Source organism: Gossypium hirsutum, chromosome D02, assembly GCF_007990345.1.
Source record: "Gossypium hirsutum isolate 1008001.06 chromosome D02, Gossypium_hirsutum_v2.1, whole genome shotgun sequence".
Taxonomy (NCBI): Eukaryota; Viridiplantae; Streptophyta; class Magnoliopsida; order Malvales; family Malvaceae; genus Gossypium; species Gossypium hirsutum.
Genome location: NC_053438.1, coordinates 67192842 through 67217260, shown reverse-complemented (window position 1 = coordinate 67217260; position 24419 = coordinate 67192842). Strand labels below are relative to the sequence as shown.

Sequence of the window (24419 nt, the reverse complement as noted above, 5' to 3'; positions counted from 1 at the left end):
TTTTAAAATTTCATCCTTGAGTCATCACTTAATTTGGTAAAATTGTGATTTAATCCCTCAAAATTCTTCACCTTTTCAATTTGGTCCTAATTCATCCATTTTCCTTAGTTTCTAGATTATTCCACCCTTAAAATAATTGCACTATTGGTCCTTTAACTTTTTCATATTTACACTTTACCCCCTCAAATTTTGAGTATTTACTCTTGGTCAACAAAACTTTTCTCACTTTTGCGATTTAATCCTTTCTTGAATTAATATATCATAATATACTTCCCAATATTGTCATAACTCAAAATTTCCCTTTTTGTCACTTTATTTCCTTGTTTTACTATATCAAGGATACCTAATTTCTTACTGTAGTAGTTTTCGGGGTATTTCAGTAGTAATTTTCGGGATATTACACTATTGACTTAGGCTTCCCACATGTGATAATAGATAGTGACTCATTATCAAATATTTTGAAGCTAAACTCATAGGAAATTGATTTATTGGAGATAAACTCGTTTACCTAGGATGCAAAGAGACTTTCGGAAAGCTTCATTTCATGTTGTTTAGCGTTCATCGCCAGAAATGGCAACCAAATTGCACATGCAATGGCATTGGAGGGGATGCTTAGGCAAGGGGAGGCTTTCTGGGTAGAAAATGCGCCGTCACTAGCCTTGAATCGTGTTGCGACTGGTCTTGGTGTATGGACCCACCTTGATGATCAGATGTGCATACGAAGTTTTTGAGGAATCATCTTTAATCTATTTTTCCCGTTTTTCTTTTCTGGTTTTCTTCAACATTTTATGATGCTTACCAGGGAGACTAGTGCTGATTGAGCTCAAGTTTTGCTGAAGAGAGGGGATGGTCGGTGTAACAGTCTGTTTTTCAATGGTGTCAGAAATAGTGGTTTCAATGCCACCAAATCCGATGAGTAAGTTCGTAAATATTATTATATAATATTTACGGGTCAAATGTGATTCTAAAAAGGTTTTTGATTTGATAACTTATGTTATTTAAACGATTTATTAAGTTTGAGTGGTAAGACCCTAAGGTTAAGTGGTTTTACAAAATGAGGTATCGGGACCTCGTTTTTATAAACCGAGCTGTAAATATTTTTATAAATACTTACAGAGTACCATTAAGGTGATATTAAAGTTTCGTTGAAAAATTTTAACGTTTCGATAGTTAATTAATTAAAAAGGACTAAATCTTAAAAAGATGTAAAATTGGATCACTATTTAATTTGAGTGATTAAATGGATTATGTATTAAATGAGGGAGGTTTTATATTGCAATTATATCAATTATATTATTAGTGGACAGTTGTGGCTAAGTAAATGCTTGAACTTTGGTTAGTTTTTTAAAGGGTAAATTAGAAAATTAGTAACATGTATTAAAAGAAAGCAAATATGGTCATCTTTTTACTTGAGAATTGAGTGTCGAAAGTTCCATGGGAGAGTTCATCAAGTTCGGCCATGGTAAAATTTATGCATGGTAAGCTATTTTTCACCCATTTCTTTTAATTTTTATATTTTTGAGATCGTTGCAACTAGGTCCAGCTAGCCCGTATATCCGATTTTGAAATTTTTTAAGATTTTGAATGTTGCCATTGATGAATCTAGTGATTTTTTATGTTAAATTATGAATTTGAAACATTATTTGTTATTTAAATTTATTTTATTAAGTGATTTTTGATGAATTTATAGATTAGGGACTAAATTGCTAAAATAATAAAAGTATAAGAATTTTTGTGAAATTATTACAAAAATGGGCTGAAATGGAGACTATGAATATTCGGCTAGTGGGAAATTGCAATAAAAAAGGTTAATTTGCATGGTTTAGGCTCAGGGACTAAATTGAATAAAAGTAAACTTTAGGGGCAATTTTTTTAAAATGTCAAAAATAACTAAATTACATAAAATATATTTTTTTGTCTAAATTAATAAATTGAATGAAATTATTAATTTAGATCAAGATCGAGTGGAAAAAATTGAGGAGAATGAAAAATTACCAAATAGTCTTTATACTTTGACATTTCTGCTATTTGGTCAGGTAAGTTCGTACGGTTAAAATTTTAATATTTATTTAAATTAATGAATGATATAACATGATGTATATATTTATATATATTCCATTGTTGGAAATGAATCATTATCTGAGTTATAATATTGAATTTTGATGTTTGTTTTGAATTGAACGCGGGATAAAGTACATTCGTGTTTTGATGTATTACGGGGGTTTGGAATGGTGATGGTATTGGAGGGAGATATCAGCATATTACCCAAGTAAACCGAGATTCAGCATTTTTTGAGAACTTTCGCATTATACTTTCTATTTGGCGTGATTCGGGTGGATCAGCTCTTTTGAGCTTCTGTTCAGCTCTTACGAGTTCTATTCAGCTCTTATGAGTTTTCATTTGTGTGTTCAAGTGGATCAGCTCTATGAGCTTCTGTTGGTGTGTTCGGGTGGACCAGCTCTATGAGCTTTTGTTGATGATGTACTCTTATCTGTAAGTCGTTCTTCGAATAGAAAATCTCGGTAAGGTAATATGTTTAGTGAATTTGAAAGATCTGTTTTTTATTGAATATTGATATGAACATAAATAAATTTAATAGCTGAGATTGTGGATGATGCTTAGATTTATGCTAAGCTTATAGTTACATAATATCATGTTTAATATTAATGATATACAATGAAATGGTAAATGACAAAAATGAGAATATGCTTATGTTCATAAAAAGCTGGTATGATTCAAAAGGTGTATTTTTCTTATAAAATGGTTTATCATGTAACATCCTGTAAGTCAGCGTGTCGGGAAATATATTTTCGGGACACCGCCTTTGTGTATCGAGTTTAAAAATATTAATATTATAATTTTGAGAGTTACTTTGGAATATTAAATTGATAATTTTAATTATTAGAGACTAAATTAATTATGAGAAAGAAATAATAGTTATTATTAAATGGCAAAGTAGGGCTTGATTAAAGGACTTATTCAATAAATAGGCCATTACTTAAATAGGTTTTCGTAGTGGAAGTTTATGATGGTATATATATACTAAATATATATATATAAATTATTGAAACAATTGGTAATTAGAATATATATTAAATTGTAAAAAATTTAAAAGAGATGGTTTAATAAGAAAAAGAAATAGTTGCAAGGACTATGTAATTAAATAGTCCATTTTTTTAGTCATATGGGGTTAGTGGATGAGTATGAGAATAATATATATATAGGTGATATCATTAATAATTATAATAGGATAATTATTATATGTAAGAGAAATAAATAAAAGCAAAAGAAAATATCAATGATTATAGGAAAAGAAAATAATAAAGAAAAGTAAGTGAGTGTGGGGTGGGGGGGGGGGAGAAATGTTTTTCTTCTTCCTTGTTATTGCCGAAAAACCATTGAAGGCAAAAGGGAAAAGCTTGGTTATTTTATTTGCTATCTTTGAATGCATGTAAGTATTTCTCAAAGGGATTTTCATTTTTGTTATATTTTTGAGTTGGGAATAGATTAATTTAGCTAATCTTTATGCTAGAATGGAGAATTTTTGGAAGTAGTGGATAATGCCATAGATGTAGTTTAAATTTTCTTTTGGATTTAATGGTGAGCTTAAATGCATGGATGTTTTAGGGAAAAACTTGTTAAGGATAATCTTATAATTTGCACATTGGTAATATATTGGATAACGAGATTGAGTTTAATGTTGTTGGGAGAAATTTGACATGCAAAGGCTGTTTTGCTTTTGAATGTTAGCTGGAAAAAAATATAATTAAATGAAGTAGAGATGTTAATTTCAATTGTCATTTTAATGTGATTGTATGATGATTTGAATGGGATTAATGGTTAAGGATGTAGCTGCTGTTAAATTTTTAGATGGCATGGTAATGAGTGATAAATTCCAAGAGTATAAGGATTGTTAAGAATCAGATATATATATACATAAGTATATAAATATACTCGGTTGTATGAGAACATTATTGTAGAAATCGGATGTCTAGTTATATTTGTGGCAACGGTTAAGTTGATTGAATAACAATTGTTAATGGTTAAATGTGTAACTATAATTGTTGAGTAATTGATTTAATTAAATTAATATTTCTAGATCGAGATACAAGAGCTTCCGTTGCAAATAGTGGAAAAGAGAAAGCTATTGAATAATTGTTCACAAGCATAATTCCGGTAAGTTCGTGGATTCGAACTTAATTTTTCTAATTATTTTTTAATTGATTAATGCTATACTAGCTCTTGATATAAAATGTATGTATATTTTCGATTTAATGTTAAGGAAAATGAATGAGGAATTTGTGGAAGTAAATACTTGTATAATCGTCGATATATTCGACTAGAGCTGGGCTCACTGTGGATTTTTGTCGATATATTCGACTAGCGCTAGGCGCAATCTTTGTCAGCTTATCTGACTAGTGCTGGGCACACAATCGTCGGTTTATCCGACTAGCGCTGGGTGCAAACACCGTTGGTTCATCCAACTAGAGTTGGGCTCACTTTTATTATTGTCGGTATATCCGACTAGCGCTGGGCGCAAACATTATTGGTTTATCCAACTAGAGCTGGGCTCACTTTCAATATTTCCAATTAACCCGACTAGCGTTGGGCGCAAACCTCTCTGCAGTTTATCCGCTAGGCACTGGGTGCCACATAACTAATAGATCATACATCAAGGTTACTTGAATTATCGAAATAATTGAAGTTTCATTTGGTTAAGTTAAAATTTTATATTATTGTCAATTGTTCCTGTGATTAGCTAAATAAATGAAATCTATTGAATGTAATTGGATTTGTATGTTTGCAGGTTAGATAAATAGTAGAACCAGACTCGGCATCCTTCAAGTATCTCATACTCAATGTTGGTGATGTTGTCTTTTGTGTTTCTTTTTGGCATGTAGCTAGGAGACAAATTTAGTGATAATGTCCATTTTGTTAGTAAGTCCTAGGGAATATGAATTTATAATTTTAAATGATTGTAAATACATGTTTGAAGTTTTATGCATTACTTAAAAGTAATGTTTTCTTAAATGATTTGACCATTTTGATGATTTACCTAAGTTGAGTTTGAGTATAATGTTGATTTGTTATGTATATGACCATATTGTGTTGGAACTATATTTGGGCATGTTGATTTGAACATAAGATGGTTAGGTGTATGTGAAATTTTCTACTGATGTATAAGTGGTTATAAACTAGGTTAAATGGAGTGATTTTGGTATGTTTTAAACTTTGATTTGAATGATGTATAATCTATGCTTATGATTGTTTATGATATGTATGTTAAATGTTTCTATTAGTCGGTAATACTCCATAACCCTACTCCGGCAATGGATACGGGTTTGGGGTGTTAAATATCATGTGATTGACTCCGAATAAGTTGTATGTATAAATGCACTAACCTGTGTATTGATGATGGTGATTACGCTTATGTCAAGCTTGAGATTATGATTGATGTTTATGCTTATGTCTGGTATTATACAAATGAAATGGGTAAAAAAAGGTAATGAAACAGTAAGTTCATTATTGAAATGTGATATGACGAAAAAGGGATTGATGAATTGAATGATGTATTTATATATGAGAAATTACGTATGTTATGGATCAACTTACCTATGATGTGAACAAATATACTAATAATGAGTTGATGTTGTTATTTAAGTTTATGCTTAGTAAATGAAATGGAAAGTAAGTAAAGGAAATAATTCATAGTTTTATGAAAAGGTTAATGATGGTGTATAATGTTTATAAAATCCTATTAAATTAGGAATGAAAAATATATATGATGTTGATAGACTTACTCATTTATGAGTTGATGGTTATGTAGTGGATAAATCTTGAGGAATTGGTATAGGTCTATATTTAATCTATAAAGTTCATTGTTGAAATGGAATGTTATGTTTAAAGTTTATACAAGCTTACTAAGCATTCATTGCTTACGTAGTTGTTTTTCCCTTACTTTACAGATTATCGGAAGCTTAATCGGGTTGGAAGCTTGTCGAAGATCTATCACACTATCCAGATATAATATCGATAAATTTTAACGTTTTGGGTCATGGTTATAATGGCATGTATAGGTGAACTTATGTTTAAGGTTTAGTTAATGTTTATGACTTGTAATGTTGTTTTGAAGTGTAGAATTAATGGTATTTTCATATCTTGATGGTTGGTATGTTTGTGGTACTTTGATGCTAAATGGTTGATGTTTATTTGGTCAAGTTAATGTAAGGTTTTATGACCAAACTTGGCATGTGATGATGAGGTTTCATTGTGGTTGTAATACCCAATTTTAGCCCGGGCTCGCATATGGAAACATAATCTTCGATGATATGTAATCTTAGATATGATATGCAATCTTAGATATGATATATGCAATCTTAGATATGATATGTAATCTTAGAAGATATGATCTTAGAGATTTAATTTGTAGATACCCTTTAATCTTAGCCGTTGATGTAATTGATCTGTACCGTTGGATTTGGGGAGGCTCAACTATAAATAGAGGCCTCTCCCTTCATTGAAAAAAAGAAAGGAGAGAAAAGGGGAAGAGGAATAAAAAAGAGAACGATTGGCAGTTTTTTTAAAGGTGGCTTACTATTTTTTTCTTTCGATTATTTTTTTACTTATTTATGATTTTAAAAAAGGGGAGAAGGTGATACCACTGCGAATTTTATTTATTTTATTTAGCCCCTCCGCCTTTTAATGTTTTTGTAATTAAGTTTTTTTTTATTTTTCTTAATTTACCCTTTTTTTTATTTCAATTGGGTCTAAGTTGAACGGCGTCGTTTTAGAGGAGAAGGGAAAATTTCCCTTCCAGCCCCTCTATGTAATTCGCGCGTTCAAATTAATCCTTTTACTGTTATTTATTTGCGGATTTACCCCATTTTTTTATTGCAATTCAATTTAGTTTTTCTTTTCTTTTTTTGTTCTTTTCATTTATTTTATTAATTAATAACGTAATCATTTTTTTATTTTTATTTTTTAAAAATCTATACATGTATATTTTATGCACATATTTTTAACTTATATTTTTCTCACATTTATATATGTATATTTATTTTTTTAAAAAAATTAATTTTGATAATGTACTCATTATTTAATTTTTTTATCCATGTATATTCCTTTTATATGTACATGTATATATATTTTTTAAAACGAATATTTTCCTATATTTTTTTAATGAATATTTTCATATTTATATGTATATATTTACGTTTTTTTAATGATTAAATACTCACTTTTTCTTTTTTAAAATATACCTATTTTTTATTATTTTATATATGTACGTATAATTATATTTTTTCTTTATTTGCATAAGTATATTATGTATTGTATTTATATATAAATTCTATAACCCAAAATTTTATTTGTAAATTATATGTATATTTTTAATCTTCATAATTTTCATGTGTATATTATACGTCTTTTGATCCTTATTTATTTGTTTGCTATCCCATCCATTGTATAATTGTGTTTACATTTAATATTTTGCATGTCATGGATTACCTTTTTTTTATTTCGTTTATTCATTTGCTTATATTATTTTTATGTCGATGATGTATTTATTATTGTTATTATTATTATAGCATTTGTATGTATAAAATCACGTTACATCATTTTTTTACTCAAATTTAAAGATAGAAATTTTTTAAAATTGAGATAATGTTCGTATTTAGGATTTTCAAGGGAATTGGTCCCTAACGTATTGGGTTCCGATTTTCTTCGTTAAATCCGACAATCGAGCATTTCTCTTCAATCAAAAAAATAAAAACTCATTATTGGGAATTCAACACGTTGTGTCCTAACGTATTGGATGTGACGTATTGATTTCTCGAAATGAAGATTTTTTTTAAAAAATCATGAAGGAAATATTCCGAGTTTGAGATTCTAAAGGAATTGTGCCCTAACGTATTGGGTGTGATTTCTTAAATCTTGGATAAGTGGATGTTCTTTTAAAGTAAAGGAAATATTCCGAGTTTGAGATTCTAAAGGGATCGTGCCCTAACGTATTGAGTGTGATTTCTTAAATCTTGGATGAGTGGATGTTCTTTTAAAGTTTTATTGTATAAATATTCTGACCTAATTCATTTTGGGGGAAATTAGAATGTTGTGCCCTAACGTATTGGGTGTGGCATTTTTGCTTCTCTGAATTGAAAAGGGTCTTAATATGCAACATTTTAAGTTTTTAAAGATTATATTTTTAAAATTTTCGACCTTAAGACATTAATTAATTAACTAGGTACCAATTTTTGGGCGTAATGAGGGTGCTAATCCTTCCTCATACGTAACCGACTTCCGAACCCGTTTTTCTAAAATTCGTAGACCAAAGTCGTTTTAGGTGACCCAATCACACCTTAATAAAAGATTGGTGGCGACTCCCAATTTTCATTTTTTAAAGTCGGCAACCTAAAATTTTTTGTTTTCAAAAAAATGGTTTCGACAGTGGTCATTTGAAGTAAGTTTTGGTATGAAAATAGGTTAGATATAAATGCCAAATGAATGATCAATTATGCATATGTTTTGGGTGAATTTGATGAATTGTGTTTGCAGTGCCTAAATGTCATATTGATTGTATGGATTTATGGCATATTGAAAGTGGTCTTATTATACATGCTTTGGCATGTTTTGGTGTTTTGTTCATAGATGTTTTTGGCTTATAGGTTCAAGGTTGATTTAGGTGAAAGGAATGATTTGAAATTGGCCTATTTCTTATCCACATGGCTTAAGACACGGGCAAGTGTCTTAGCCGTGTGTCCCTTGTAGGTTTTTAAGGTTGCATTTTGAGTGTTACACGGCCTAACACACAAGCGTGTGGCTTGGCCGTGTGGCACAAGTTAGTGAGTTACACGGACACGGATACAGGCTATGACATGGTCGTGTATCCCTATTTTGATTGTTACACGGCCTGAGACATGGGCGTGTGTCTCAGCCGTGTGAGTCACACGGCTGTATGACTCGTACAGTCCAAATTTTTCTAACTTTTTCTTAAACTTTCCAAATGTTTCCAATTTAGTCTCTAATTGTTTCTATTGTATTTTTTAAGGCCTCGAGGCTCGATTAAAGGACACTACGAATGTATTTAAATGAAATTAGATTATATTTGGATTGATGTATGAATTGAATAGTTTACTGTTTCGTTTGCTAGATTATGATCCGTAACCTTGTTTCGGTGACGGATATGGGTTAGGAGTGTTACAGCCAGTTCATTTCTCTACATTTTTTCTTCTATTCTTAAATGTTATTTTACTTTTCGATCTTTTAAGGTTATGTTTCCAATGACTTTAAATTCTCTTTTCCGATATTATTATTTAAAATTAAAATACAAAATCTCCATCATACATTAATTATCTAATAGACATATCTTTTAATAATGTTTTGATTTCTTTCTTCTCCTACCCAAAAAAATTATGAAAATTATATTTTAAAACATATTAAAAAAGAAAATTAATTTCCATATTAATTATAACCTACATTATAATCTAAAAAGACATTTTAATTATGGTCTATATTATATATTTTAAAAGTTGAAGATTCATATTAATTTTTTATAAAAAAAACCATACCTAACATTAGAGGTGTTCATGGGCCGGGCCGGGCCTAGAAAAAATTTCGGCCCGGCCCGAAATATGGGCCTAGAATTTTGCCCAGGGCCGGCCCGGGAAAAAATTCATAAGCCCGGGCCGGCCCGTTTTTTAAATAAATACCAAAAAATTATTTTAAAAATTAAAACAAAAATTAAAAAAGTATTTTAAAAATATTTTAAAATTAAAAAAATTTTAAAAAAATTTTAAAAAAATTTTAAAATTTAAAAAATTAAAAAAAAGTATTTTAAAATTAAAATAATAAAAATATTTATTATTCGGGCCGGGCCGGGCCGGGCTCGAGCCAAAAAAGTGGTGCCCGAGGCCCGACCCGTTTTTTAATCGGGCCTCATTTTTTTGCCCAAGCTCATATTTCGGGCCTATATTTTTATCCAAACCCTCCCATATTTTGGGCGGGCCATCGGGCCGGGCCGGGCCGCCTGGCCATGAGCACCTCTACCTAACATAAGTCAAAAGATGCATAATAATTCTTTAAAAGCATAACTAATATAATATTACTTAAGAAACAAACCCTCATACTTTATTTTTATAATAGTTTATCATTTTCCAATTTAAATATAACTTTAATATTAATTACCTAAATATTAATTTTAATAAATTATTCTTTGGATACGTAATATATAAAAAATAATATGAATATTTGATATGGTAAATTAATATTTAGGTAATTAAGTTTTCTATATGGAAAATATATTAGTATATTAATATTATATTTAAAGATGGAATAAGGCGACATTTATATAAATTGATTTCGAGTGTTTCTTTTTAAAATTAATATTATATTAGGCACAAGAAATCAGAATAAAAATCATTACTTATTAATTAATTGGAATAAGCGAACATCCATATGAAATTATTACGAGTGTTTTTTAATTAATTTTTGGTATTTTCTCAATTATATGCTCTTAATTTTTGGTATTCGTTTTGGGATTATTTTGAAAAGAATGTTTGGTACCAGATACAATTTGGAGTGAAAAAATAAAGTTATTTTTAAATATTAAGAAATTTCGATCAGATTTTATAACAAAAAAAATTTGTAACTGTTAAATTATAATTTTTAATGCCAAAAATTAGTAAAAAATTATATTTCATGATAATACAAAAAAATGTAAAAAATTTATTGGGACAAACCAAAAATTGGTATCCCTCGTAATTTTTTATATCCTCTCATATTATTTGGTGTTCTCATAATTTTTGATACATTCTCTTTTTTTTGGGGGGGTATTTTATAAAATTTTTTGATATTCCCTCATAATTATGTATTTCCTCATATATTTGGATACATCCTCATCATTTTTTATACTTCCTCATTTTTTTTTATATTTACTCAAGTTTTAGTGTATTCTCTCGTAATTTTTTACTTTCTCATTTTTTTTTTAGTATTCTCTCGTGATCTTTGGTACATCATCATATTTTTTTTTTTGTACTTTTTCAGATTATTTGTACTGCCTCGTATGTTTTGATGCATTTTCATAATTTTTGGTATTTTCTCACTTTTTTTTGTACTTCCTTAGGTTTTAGTGTATTCTCTCATAAATTTTGGTACTTCCTCATAAATTTTTTATATTCTCTCGTGATTTTTGGTACATCTTTATAATTTTGGTAAATCATATTTTTAGATTTTCATATTTTTTTGGTACTTGATATTCCCTCATAATTTTTTGTACTTCCTCATATGTTTTGGTACATCATCATTTTTTTTATTTTTCCTCAAATTTTATGGTATTCTCTCATAATTTTGGTACTTCCTCATATTTTTTAGTATTCTATCATAATTTTTTTGTACATCTTCATAATTTTTGGTGCATCCACATTTTTTGGTAATTCCTTTTTTTTTTGTATCCCTCGTAATTTTTAGTATTCGCTCATAATTTTTGGTACTTACTCATTTTTTTGTATTTTGTCGTAATTTTTTATACATCTTTTGGTACTTCCTCATAATTTTTGGTAATTCATTGTGTTTTTTGGTATTTCCTCATAAATTTTGATTCATTCTCATAAGTTTTGGTAGTTCTTTATAAATTTTGGTACTTTCTTATAATTCTTGGTATCCTATTATAATTTTTTTATATTGTTTTGAAAAGAATGTTTGGTACAAGATATAATTTTAGAGTAAATAAAAATGTTATTTTTACATATTAAGAAATTTCAGTGGGATTGTGTAACGGAAAAAAATTGTAACTGTTAAATTATATATTTTTTAAAAAATATGAAAAATTAAATAAATGAAAAATTATGAGACTAGCTAAAGTAAAAAATATTATTTTTAATTATTAAGAAATTTTAATGGGATTATGTAATGAAAAAAAATGATAATTTTTGAATTATTATTTTTCATGTTATTACATAATTTTTAAAAATATATGAAAAATTAAATAAATGAAACAAATTTAGTAAGATAAACTAAAATTGTATCCCTCATATTTTTTTCGTACTTCTTAATGGCTTTTTTTTGTATTTCCTCATTTTTTTTGGTATTCTTTCATAAATTTTAGAGTATTAAAAGCATGAGCGGATACCAAAATATATGAGTGAGTGTCAAAAAGTACGAGGGGTATCAAAAATTATAAGAGGTTACCAAATATTGGTTTGTCTAATAAAATTTGCTTTATTTTTTTAATTTTTAATTTTATTAGTATATATAACAAAATTTGTTAGTATGTAAAAATACTTTCTTTTATATCAAAAATTAATTTTTTTAAGTCAAAATTTTATTTTGAAAGCATACCAAAAATTATGAAAAAAATACTAAAAATTATGAGAGATTACCAATAATTATGAAAGTATATCCAAAATTATAACAAAAATAACAAAAATTATGAAAGAATAAAAAAAAAGGAATTTGATTTTCCAATTTTTTAGTAAGGTAATCCATTTACATTACAAAGGAGTAATTTCCCCATAATGAAACTCTTTAAAGTTATGGAGACTTGCTAATGACATGTTAGCAACTAATAATTTTCCGTGTTCTACTTTATTGAGAGACTGAGAATCTAGACTCCTAATGCTGTCATGCCATATAGGGAATGCTCCTGATGTTGCATCATGCCATTCAGGGAATGCTCATATGCTGTGTTTTCTTTAAAAAAAGTAGAAACAAGACCAGCCTTCAATTTCCACCGTTCTTGCGTTTTGCTTTTATGGTAAGCAAAAGCTTCATATTATCATAATAGACTTGATTGCTGATTTGAGCATTGGAAAAAAGCAATGTGAATCTAAATCTTTTATATTGCATTGGCCTACTGCCCATTCATTCCCACCTCAGGATTACCAATTAAACAATGCATTCCAGATAAGCATATGAACATTTCTTTGACCATTGGAGCCCATAGTTCAAAAGAGGGGAAACCCCACTTCGTTACCACTTTCGTCACATTTTACAAGTTCCCGAGGTTTTAAAGATCCCTTGACTGATAAGAGGAAAATAAAATGAAGATTCTAGCTGTAATTCGGATTGACTGTGCAAAGGAAAAGAGATTGCATGGAGCATGTGAAAGTACATCATGAATTTGGAAATATTTTACAATCTTTTTTACTTATTATATCCAGACCCTACAAAGTTTATAAATCTTTACCTCAACTGTAAAGCAAATAAATCGTTACACCAACATTTATCATTTCTTAAACAAAGAAACCCAACAACTTTGGAGAGAGCTACTACTCAGAGTTCTTTAAAGTGTCCATTGTTAAAGAAAGAAAGAAGGATGCTGTTGAGCACAAAAGTCATGGATGACATTATCTCTTTAATTCCAAAGCTTCTCTGACTATAAACTCACTCTAACTGCACTATCTTATATATATGGATTTATAAATATCATGTGATTAATAGAATAAGGTTCTAACATAATATAATTGCAAGTGCTTCAATGTCTGATGTTTTTTTTTTTTAATTTAATGATGTCTTATTAAAAGATTAAGAAATGAATGTGTGATTGATAGTTGCTCAAGTGTAGTGGAAAATGGAGAAAGATTTAGGACTTTTAGGTTATTTGAGATGATGTTTTTCTTGAGTTATTTTAATACATTTTGGTCTTTGAGTGCTTCGAATTTTATGATTTTGAATGCAGGTTTTTGTTTAATTGCATAATGTTTTGGTAGGTCAAAATGTTCGATTGTTTTTTTGTTTGAATCTAATATTAAATATCGATTTGTGTAGATGGTCTTAGTGTGTTTATCTGCCTCGATTGTTCTATCCCATGTGATCTAGAGGGAAAAGAAGTGTTAAAGATGGGCTGTATGGCAAATGGTGGTGGTATTGATGCGTTTAGGGAGCTTATTTGTGCTGTTGAATTTTTTTTTTATCTTCCCTTAAACTACAGACACTTCTCTTCAATGTCTTCGATTGATTGTCTTGAGCAAGGACGTGATGTTTGTTTCATGCTTCCCAGACCAATTCATGGGCAAAACTTGGTTTGATGCATTTGTGTTTCATGAGTTCCTTTTTTTCTTTTTGGTGCTTGTGCTTTGATGCATTTGTGTTGTGTCTTTTTACTTGTGTTATTTTGGTTTGTTTTTTTATGAAAACAAAAGATAATATGATGATAGTAATTTGATAATAGTAGAAAGGATATCATTGATACTATTTTTTTTTTTGTGAAAGAATGGGTAGTTGAACATGATGAGGATGTTGGTTTTATGAATTTTCAGGACAAAAAATAAATATAAAGTTTCACCATGTGGTATAGATAATTAACATAACTATGTCGAAAATTTAAATATTTAGGGATAATGTACGAGCCTATAATATTTGAGTCATCCATGATGAAAACTCAACCCATCACTTGGTATAGCATCAAGTTTTGAGTTCAATAAGATGAAATACATCATCAGTATGTGATTGCTAACACTATAAAATAATATAAAATATACCACAGTAAAAAGTGTCAAGTACCCGTAATGATAAGGGAAAATATGAGTATTGTACTCTTAATAAACCCATAACATAAATATGTTAGAGTATTATAATTATGGAAACACTCTCAATGGGATCTATCTATGTGAGTGGAAGTGTTGTTGCTTCTAGGAGCTTAAGGGCTTGGTTTTTACAGTACTCCTAAAAAAAGGTTACAGATACATAGCCATAATAGTGTCTTTGGATATTGTGCATTGACTGATGTTGAAATCATTGTGTGAGATGTGTTCAGTTAATCAAGTGGAATAGTTAATTCAAAGCATAGTTTATCATGTAATTATAGTTAATTAACATGTTTTCACTAAGTGAATGTTCAATCGTAAGACACTGTCATTTATGCAATTGATTTCTAAGAAGATTTTGATAATGGGAAGAGTTTGTTGGAACATTTTCAATATATATATTGTTCCAAAAGTTGCAAATGAAACGTTATAACTAACCAATAGTTATATCATTCGGTTGTTAACCAAGAGTGATCACATTTCATAGTGCTGAATTATGTCTCTTAAATTCAAAAATTATATCGCTCTATTATTAACAATGAATCATGATTATTCAATGATACATCTATTGAATAATTATGTTTATTGTTAAAATAACAACCATCCATTTAGATAGTTGTGTTCCTATAAAAAGACACGAGAACTCTTATAAATAGGAGTCAAATTTCATTTGTCTGACATACCAGAAATTTTTTATAGGAATTGATATCCTTGTTATGCTTCGCTTAGTACTCAGTGGACTGTTTTTATCAATGCAAAACATAGACAGTCATTGGATTTCATTGCATCATTGAGGTTTCATCAGGCCATCACATGGGACAGTGAACACCTTCGACCATTAGACCATATAAATTTTTTTTTTTTGAAAAATGTAAGTTTGAAAGCATGGATATCCAGAGCTTTTTAATCTTGAAATAATTCTTAAATGTTGCATTAAATAGTATTCTTGAAATAATTCTTAAATGTTGCATTAAATAGTATTTTTGTTTTAAGGTGCAATAATGTTTAACTTTACTCTTTTATTTGCAACAAATTCTCTCGTGTAAGTCACCTAATGGGTAATATATGAACTTTAATTCTCTAAACTATTATCGTGAGGGATAAATTTCAAAAGTATTTATGAATTTTATGAATTTTAATTGAATGTAATTGTATACATAAATTTTAATTTGATGTAATTATACATGTGAAACAATATATACTTGAAAATTTAATTTTGATTTAATCATACACGTTTAAAGAAATTAGTGCATCAATTTATTTTTATATTAGATAAATATAATTATTTATGTATACAATATATAAGCATAAAATGATATTATATCAATAACTGTGTTAATGATTTATTTAGAATTGAATCAAATCAAATCAAAATTTCATATATAAAATTATATAAAATTAAAATTCATATATAATTTTACGGATATGAATGGATCCCTCTTTATATATATAAATACAACAAAATCGCATTTTGCAGATATAAATTTGTAAGATTCGAAAGCCAAATTTATTAGATATCTACAGTAATTACTTTAACCGATGTAACTCAACTTCACGTTCACGTTATCGTGTAAGCTGCGTGTTGTCATATGTTTGCCACCTCAGAAAGCTGCTTCGAGTGGGTAAAAAAGAAAAGGTTGTCTCTACTATACAGGGTATTGCTTTATATTTTTGAACTGCAGTGCCCATTTGCATAGACTCTGCCTTTTCCATAGATTTCTTGGAAAGTTAATTACACCAAAGTAAATTAGTTTGCTATGATTTTTAACCTTTCCACAACACCTTTTTCTTAAATGAAACCAAATCTTATATTATTTTTTTCTTTTAAATTCTTACTTTGGAAGTGATGAGCTATTAGTGACTCATGCACCAAAAAAGTTGGATTCAACTTCCACATCTACACCCCCTTTAAATACACACCATTTCCCAAAAAACATGATTCATCACAACCTCAAGAAACATTCAACAGCTTGTTGGCATTGTTTCCATTTCATTCTTCAAAAGAAAGAAAAAAAAAATGATGAATCAGATGCTTAAACAAGTTATTGGAGTTCCAATCAAAGCAACGACATATGGAGTTGGGAGAAGAACATCAAGGCAATACTTACCTGATGTTGCAGGCCAATACCACATTTCACAACAAGGGTCTACAAAAAGTTGGCCTCCCTTTCAATACTTACTAATGGTAGATATGGGATGTTTTCATTTTCTAATGGGAAATTGTTTGTAACTGCAGGCAAAGGAAACTTTGTTTTTAAAAGGATGAACTTGCTAGGGAAGAAAGCTGATACATTCGCCCATGGTGTCCGAGAGCATGGTATGAACCACTCTCATGCTATCAGCTATATTAACGTCTCTTAAGATTAAAGTGAAATGAAGGCTAAAGTTTACGTTTTTTTAAAACTGCAGTGAGATTGGGGACAAAGATCAGTGAAACAGTGAAGGGAAAGCTGAGTTTAGGGGCAAGGATTCTTCAAGTAGGAGGATTGGAGAAGATTTTCAAGCAATTATTTAGTTTCAGAGAAGGAGAGAAGCTCTTGAAGGCTTGCCAATGTTACTTATCAACAACGGCAGGCCCTATTGCAGGCCTACTTTTCATCTCATCTGAAAAGGTTGCCTTTTGTAGTGAGAGATCAATCAAAGTCCCTTGTGCGAATGGAGAATATGTGAGAGTCCATTACAAGGTTGTGGTTCCAGTTGAGAAAATAAAGGGGGTGAACCAGAGTGAAAACAGGAAGAAACCATGGCAAAAGTACATGGAAATTGTGACAGTGGATGGTTTTGATATCTGGTTCATGGGGTTCTTGAATTATCACAAAGCTTTCAAGTGTCTGCAGCGGGCAATCTCACAGAGACTGGAAGATGTAGACACTTTAAAGGTGGCTTAACAAATGTTTCATGAATCATGAGATTGTTTTGTTGATGAAATGTGGAAAAGTTATCAGTAAATCACTGTTACAAATGTAAAAAAAAGGTTGTTCTAGATTGAATATACGTTCCTTAATTAAGGATCAAAATTAAATTGTATTTTATGTTGATTTTTACTGGAATACTTTATATCCGGCATAAATATAATATGTTTTGGAACATGTCTAGTTTATGCTAGAATTGCTTAATTTTTGACAAAGAATTATAACTATACAAATAATATTACTCGAATAGTTATGAGATATTAGTTGAATAATTATGACCTCTATTGAAAATTATGTCTCTATAAAAAACATAAAAAATTCTTATTTAGTGAGATTTCATCGGGAAAATATACAAAAAATTCTCAAAAGTTCTTTCTATCATTCCTCCATCTTCTACTATTATTAGATTGTTCTATAAACAATTACTCTATAAATTTTTTATAGAAATTAATTTTCTTGCTATACTTTACTCAGTGCTTAGTGAACTATTTTCGTTGATGCAAAATGCAAATAGTCACTAGAATTTATTATATCCTTGAGGTTTATTTGTTTAAAATTTATTTGCACACCGAATATAGGTGAGGTGAATAGAACCTTCTAGATAGTGGCTTGATACATGCCTTGGAGTCTTGTCCTATTGCTTCGTTTTTATGTTCGAGCTGTTATTCGTGTTCCGTTCATATGTTCAAGATTTTCCTTACCAAAATTCTGCACTACCACAAGTTGTGTATGTAATGTGTTTAATCTCTAAATAAGTTGTAAGGTGAGAAGTTGTCAATGTTTAGAATATTGTCTATAATTTAAGAATGGGACAGCATTTTGGCAGCTATTTTTTCTTCCTTTCTCTATTGCAACCAGTAGCACCAGAACTAGTCAATGCTTAGAAATTTGTATGGAAAAAGCTGTAAATTTAACCGGCCTTTACCTATTTTGCTAGAGCAGCTTATAATATATGTATATATGGGTTTTTCTGTTATGGCTTGCTTTGGATATGGTCAAGCATATGAAGGCGACCTCCTCTTCAAGATTAATTCAAAGTAGATCTGTTTTGCAATTTGTCCTGTTTCTTATTGGTGTGTTTGACAAACAAGTGGTCCCTTCTTACAGTTGAAATGTGATGAATAATTACAATCTCACTTGGAAATCCAATCCACCACCTAAATTTAGATGAATAGTTGTACTTTTTCCTACATGTTAAAAAGCATTGATTCTTACCTAAAAAAGTACTAAAAAACTGAAGTCGGAAACGCCACCTTCTTTTACTTTTTTCCACCTAAATGCAACCCAAAGATAAACATCTATATGTCACTTTAACAATGGTCAATTTGCATCAGGTAAATGTAGTGCTTGTGGTTAGAGACACTCAATTTCCATTAGGGATGGTAATGGAAGGGTCAATACAAAATAAGCATTTACTAAAATTGTTATACTCCACTACCTGTCTCCACTTTGCTAGGCACGAATCGAGTTTTGCCCTTAATCTACATACACACAATAGGCACATTGTTCCTGAACATATATAAGCAATAATATCATTTTGTTCATGATATTATTGCTCGTGTTGCAAGCACCTTTGAAATCCAGGCAACAACTTTATTGAATTCATTTAGAGATTTAGAACCTAGACTCCTAATCCCATCATGACATGTGGGGAACGCTCTTGATGTGCCACTTTTACTTTAGTAAACAACATTAAAGTCTGTGAAAAATAGAACGTCGGTAATGACAATATATCGCAAAGAAAAGAGAAAGAAAAAATAAAGAACACATAGAATTTTACGTGGAAACCCTTTCAGGAAAAAACCAATGGTAGAGGAGAAGAAAATTCATTATGTCGAATTCGAATGATTACAAGAGGAGTAGACTATGTCTATTTATAGGCTTGTAAAACCATATTCTAATAGGAGTGTAGTAAGATTGAAACACCTTATTCTAATCAAATATCAAATAGATGGAGTTTAATAAGGTTTAAAAAACATTATTCTAAAATAAAATAAAAGAAGTGTAGTTCTATATGGATTTTACTTTTATTTTATTTTACCACTATATTTTATTTAAATAATGATCCGGGTCACTCAATTCTAACAATCTCCACCTTGACACGAATTCTCAATGAACAAGTTCTTCATCACGAACTCTCAACGAACAAGTTCTCCACCTCTTCCATAAAACCCTTAAGGGTTTAACTTCAATAATGAATACCAACTAAGTCTAAGAAATGCTCAAACTTGGTTATAGGAAGTGACTTAGTCAATATATCTGCAGGATTTTTATGAATACTAATGTTTCTCACAACAATATCACCACGAGCAATAATATCATGAACAAAATGATACCGAACATCAATGTGTTTTGTTCTCTTATAAAACATTTGATCTTTTGTAAGGAAGATGACACTCTGACTGTCACAAAATACTGTACTGATTTGAAGGTCTTCATTGAGTTCATTAAAGAGTCTCTTCAACCAAATGGCTTCTTTACAAGCCTCAGTAATCGCCATGTACTCAACTTCAGTGTTAGACAAAGCGACTGTAGTTTGCAAAGTGACTTTTCAACTGGTTGCACAACCTCTAATTGTAAAGACATAACCTGTGAAAGATCTTCTTCTATCAAGGTCTCCAGCAAAATCAACATCAACATACCCAATGATTCCATCTCTAGTTCTTCCAAATTGTAAGCAAACATCAGTAGTACCTCGTAAGTATCTTAAAATCCACTAAACTATTTTCCAGTGTTCTTTACTGGGATTGGCCATGTATCTGCTAACTGCACTGACTGCACATAATAAATCTGGACGTGAACAAACCATGGTATACATGAGAGATCCCACTGCACTAGAATATGGAACATATGACATGTACTCAATCTCATCATCTGATTGTGGAGACAAAGCTAATGAAAGTCTAAAATGGGCTGCTAAAGAAGTACTAATAGGTTCAGCACTCAGCATGTTGAACCTACAAATAAATTTTTCAATGTACCCCTTCGGACTTAGGTACAATATACTTGCTTTTCTATCTCTGAGAATTTCTACACAGAGTATCTTCTTTGCTAGTCCCAAATCTTTTATCTCAAATTCTTCACTTAGTTGGGTTTTGACCTTTTTTATCTCTCATTTATCTTTCGCTGCTATCAACATGTCATCAACAGAAAGGAGTAGATACACAAAAGAACTATCATTGTTTTTTTTAAAGTAAACACAACTGTTAAAGTTACTTCTTTTAAAATCATGAGAAGTCATAAAGGAATCAAACCTCTTATACCATTATCTTGATGACTATTTCAAACCATAAAGGGACTTTTTCAGCAAGCAAATATACTCCTCTTTTTCTGAGACTGTAAAACCCTCTGGTTGTTGTCTGTAAATATCTTCCTCAAGTTCTCTATGCAAAAATGCAGTTTTTACATCTAACTGCTTAAGCTCCAAATCATGCATGGCCACAATACCAAGTAAAATTTGAACCGAACTATGCTTTACAACTGGGGAGAACACATCTGTGAAGTCCACTCCTAGAATTTGACTATAACCCTTTGTAAAAAGCCTTGCTTTATATCTGGTTTCTTCAACTCCTAGAGTTCATTCATTCTTTTTAAACACCCATTTACAACGAACAACCTTTTTACCTTTAGGAAGTTTCACAAGATCCCATGTTCTATTTTTGTGAAGTGATTTCATCTCTTTTTGCGTAGCAAACATCCACTTTTCTGAGTCTTCACAGCTAATCACCTCAGAATAATTAGATGGCTCTTAGTTTGCATCTATATTTCCAGCCACATTTAAAGCATAAGCAACTAGATCAGCCTCGGCATACTTCTTTGGAGGTTTAATTTTTTTTAGTTATGTTTTTAGCGATAGAGTATTATGGTGAAGAAATGATGGTCACTAAACTAACCATAATTACGAAAAAGGCAAGCGTACCTATCAAACAATAGTATAGCTATAGTGGTTTTTTTAAATCTAAATTTTCTAATCTAATTTAACTATGAACACAATAGAGAATGAAATGGGAAAATAAACGAAGATAACCAAATAAAAAGACAATACCTAGGAAAGAATTCACCTAGACTTCACCTATTATTCTGAATATGAACTAAACGATTTATTCACTTGTGACTTGATTCGTAGAAATCCCTAAATTATGTTAATATCTCTTTCGAGAGTAAGAACAACTGACAATTGGTTGATTAAATGAAATCTCTTTCTAAATAAAACCCCTATTTTTGCATTAACTCGATCTATGGATTCCCCTATTAGTTTGACTCTAATCTGATAGATTTATGTCGTCCCATTTCTAGGATTGCATGCAACTCCACTCAAGTATGCTAGATCTACTCTTAAACAGGGACTTTTGCTCCACTGAAATAAGCACATTAAACATGAATTAATATCCTAAAAATATTAAAACACGAAATAAGCATACATAATTAAGAACAAGAATCAAGTATTTATCATTTAAATCAGAAATCAAATAATAAGATCCATCATAGGTTTCATCTTCCCTAAGTATCTAGGGAATTTAGTTCATAATTTGGAATGAAAATATCTTAAAATTAGGATAACAACAAGATATAAAGAAACTTAATAAAACTTCTAAGGAAATTAAATGGATCTTGAAGGAGATCCGCTTCCGAGTTGATTTCGATGGCATTCATCGAGTCTTTTCTTCGATCTTCTTTGAGTACCCCCTTAGGTTTTCTTTTAGTGTGTATTTATATAGACTTTAGAATGCTCCAAAAGCCTAAAAATTAGGTTTTTCCGCGTATTTGGGAAGTGATTTGCGAAATCGACACGGGCTGGCACATGGGTGTGTGGCCAGTCCGTATGGCTCACACAGACGTGTGGCCAACTTGTGTGGAAATGCCCAGGCCGTGTGGATACTAAAAACAACTTTTTTTGTCCGATTTTGGCTTGTTTTTGGCTCCTTTCACTCCCCTATGCTCACCTAAATATAGAAACATGAATTTAAAATATTAGGAGCATCAAATTCACTAATTTACATAATAAATCATCCAAAAACGCATCAAGAATGAGATTAAAAATATGTTACTTTTATGGCTTATCAAATATCCCCACACTAAAGCGTTTGCTTGTCCTCAAGCAAAATCCTCAACTCACAATTAAAATTAATTTTTCTCAATTTATAATTCTCATCAATAATGTTTCGTCATAATTCACAACTAATCATACATTGATAATTTAACTAAAAGAGCACTAAAGATTCAAACAATCCAAGTCAAACATTTTTAAAGCATGAAAACATAGGTATTTCCCTTTATCTAAGTAATTACCTTTAATTCAAAATCGACAAGAATCGACATCCTCACTAAAGATTCACTCAAATCAATCAAAGTGTTTAAGGTTCAAGAACAAGCATTCAATAGTCAAACATGAAAAGTCATTACCATAAGCTTACATGAAAATCAAATCTCCGCCACTATAAAATGAGATGATACACAAATCAAAAGGTCTTTAAGAGGTTGTAATGGGGCTTAAGTTAAGGGTGTGGAGAAAGGCTAAACAAGTTGGTTAAATCGAGATTGAATTGATAAATTACCAAACTAAAAAAATAAACAAATGCTAAATTAAAAATAATTACATCAATCGAAAACTGTTTAAGAATAAAACAAGCTTCTTCTCAAAATATGAATTTAACTATTCAAACTCAATTAACATAGAACTAAATAATAATCAATATATACTTATTTTTTTTGATTTTTTATACTTTTTTTACAATAAGAAATAATTTAGCAAATTAAACAAAAAAGTTTAATTAGGCAATTAACCAAATCAAATCTCAATAAAAAGGGAGTTAATAAAACGGGAAAATTTCTCAACGAGCAAAAAATGAGTTATGGATTAACATTAATGGGTAAATCAAGAAACGGTGTGTTAGGCTCAACGGAGTTTACTAAGGGTTAATTATGTAGGTAGGCTTTTTATGGGATAAGTGGGTTAAAACCTAAGTGCCTTTATCATCTCAATATATCAAATCAAAGGTGTGGTATCGATATGTATAATCGATGCAAGTTCTAGATTAACAAATCAAATTGACACACTCATAACCAATAATAAAATGAGCAAGAAAAATGTATGCTCTAAAGGCTCAAAATCTCACAAAAAATCATGGTTTTTGATGTCAAACTTGTAAATTTAAAACTTCAAGATAATACTTCAATTCAGGGAAACAACCTAAAATTTTTAATTCTGAAAATAAATTTATCATGCTTGATTCTCTCATGTCTTAAAGTTAAAAACAACCAATGCACAAATATCTATGAATTTAGTTCAAAACACATCAATAAAAATAACAAATCGATAAAAATTCATTCTAATAGAAGTATGAGAAAATTACTTAAACACAAAACATAATTCAGAGATTTTCTAATAATTATATAAATAACCTCCCCGCACTTAAGATGTACATTGTCTTCAATGTACAAACAAATATAATCACAATATAAATAGAATATCATAAGAGAGGGAGAAACTAAAACTGCCCTGAATATTGGATAAAATCCCGAAAATAGTGAAAAGCGGAATTATAGTCAAATCTAAATGTAACGCATGATTCTAAGCAAACTAATAAGAAAATAAACACAAATAATAGAGAAGATTAAGGGATTATAACTCGATTAGAAACAACCATAAAAATATATTTCAAAAAAATAATAATTAAAATAAGTTTAAGAAAATAAAAAATAAAGCAACTAAAACAAAAATAAAAATAAAAATAAAATAAAACGAAAAAATAATAATAAACTCAATGATACCAATAAACTTAAAGGTAATTGTAATAATAATAGTAAAAAATACTAAAAATAATAAAAATAGTAGAAAAATTAAAATAAATTTAAAATCTAAGTATGAGAATAATAAATAAATAAATAAATAAAATAATTAGGAAAATAAAAATTAATAATATAACTATTAATAATAAATAAAATAAAATAAAATAAAAGGGGTAGCTTGGTTGGGGAAGAAGAAAAGGAT

The 24419-nt window shown here is 29.7% G+C and overlaps 1 protein-coding gene and 1 long non-coding RNA gene across 2 annotated transcripts; both read left to right on the top strand.

Annotated features, from left to right (window-relative positions):
• Positions 1-3361: 3361 nt before the first annotated feature.
• LOC107908406 (uncharacterized) lies at positions 3362-4918 on the top strand. Its single transcript, XR_001687014.2, has 3 exons — positions 3362-3451; positions 4100-4176; positions 4808-4918. It is a non-coding gene; the product is annotated as an uncharacterized lncRNA (long non-coding RNA).
• Positions 4919-16376: 11458 nt separating this feature from the next.
• On the top strand, positions 16377-17603 carry LOC107909015 (GEM-like protein 4). The gene is made up of 3 exons (XM_016836380.2): positions 16377-16672; positions 16753-16833; positions 16926-17603. Exons 1-3 carry the CDS (start codon positions 16534-16536, stop codon positions 17402-17404), a joined length of 699 nt encoding a protein of 232 aa, XP_016691869.1. The 5' UTR covers positions 16377-16533; the 3' UTR covers positions 17405-17603.
• Positions 17604-24419: the final 6816 nt, after the last annotated feature.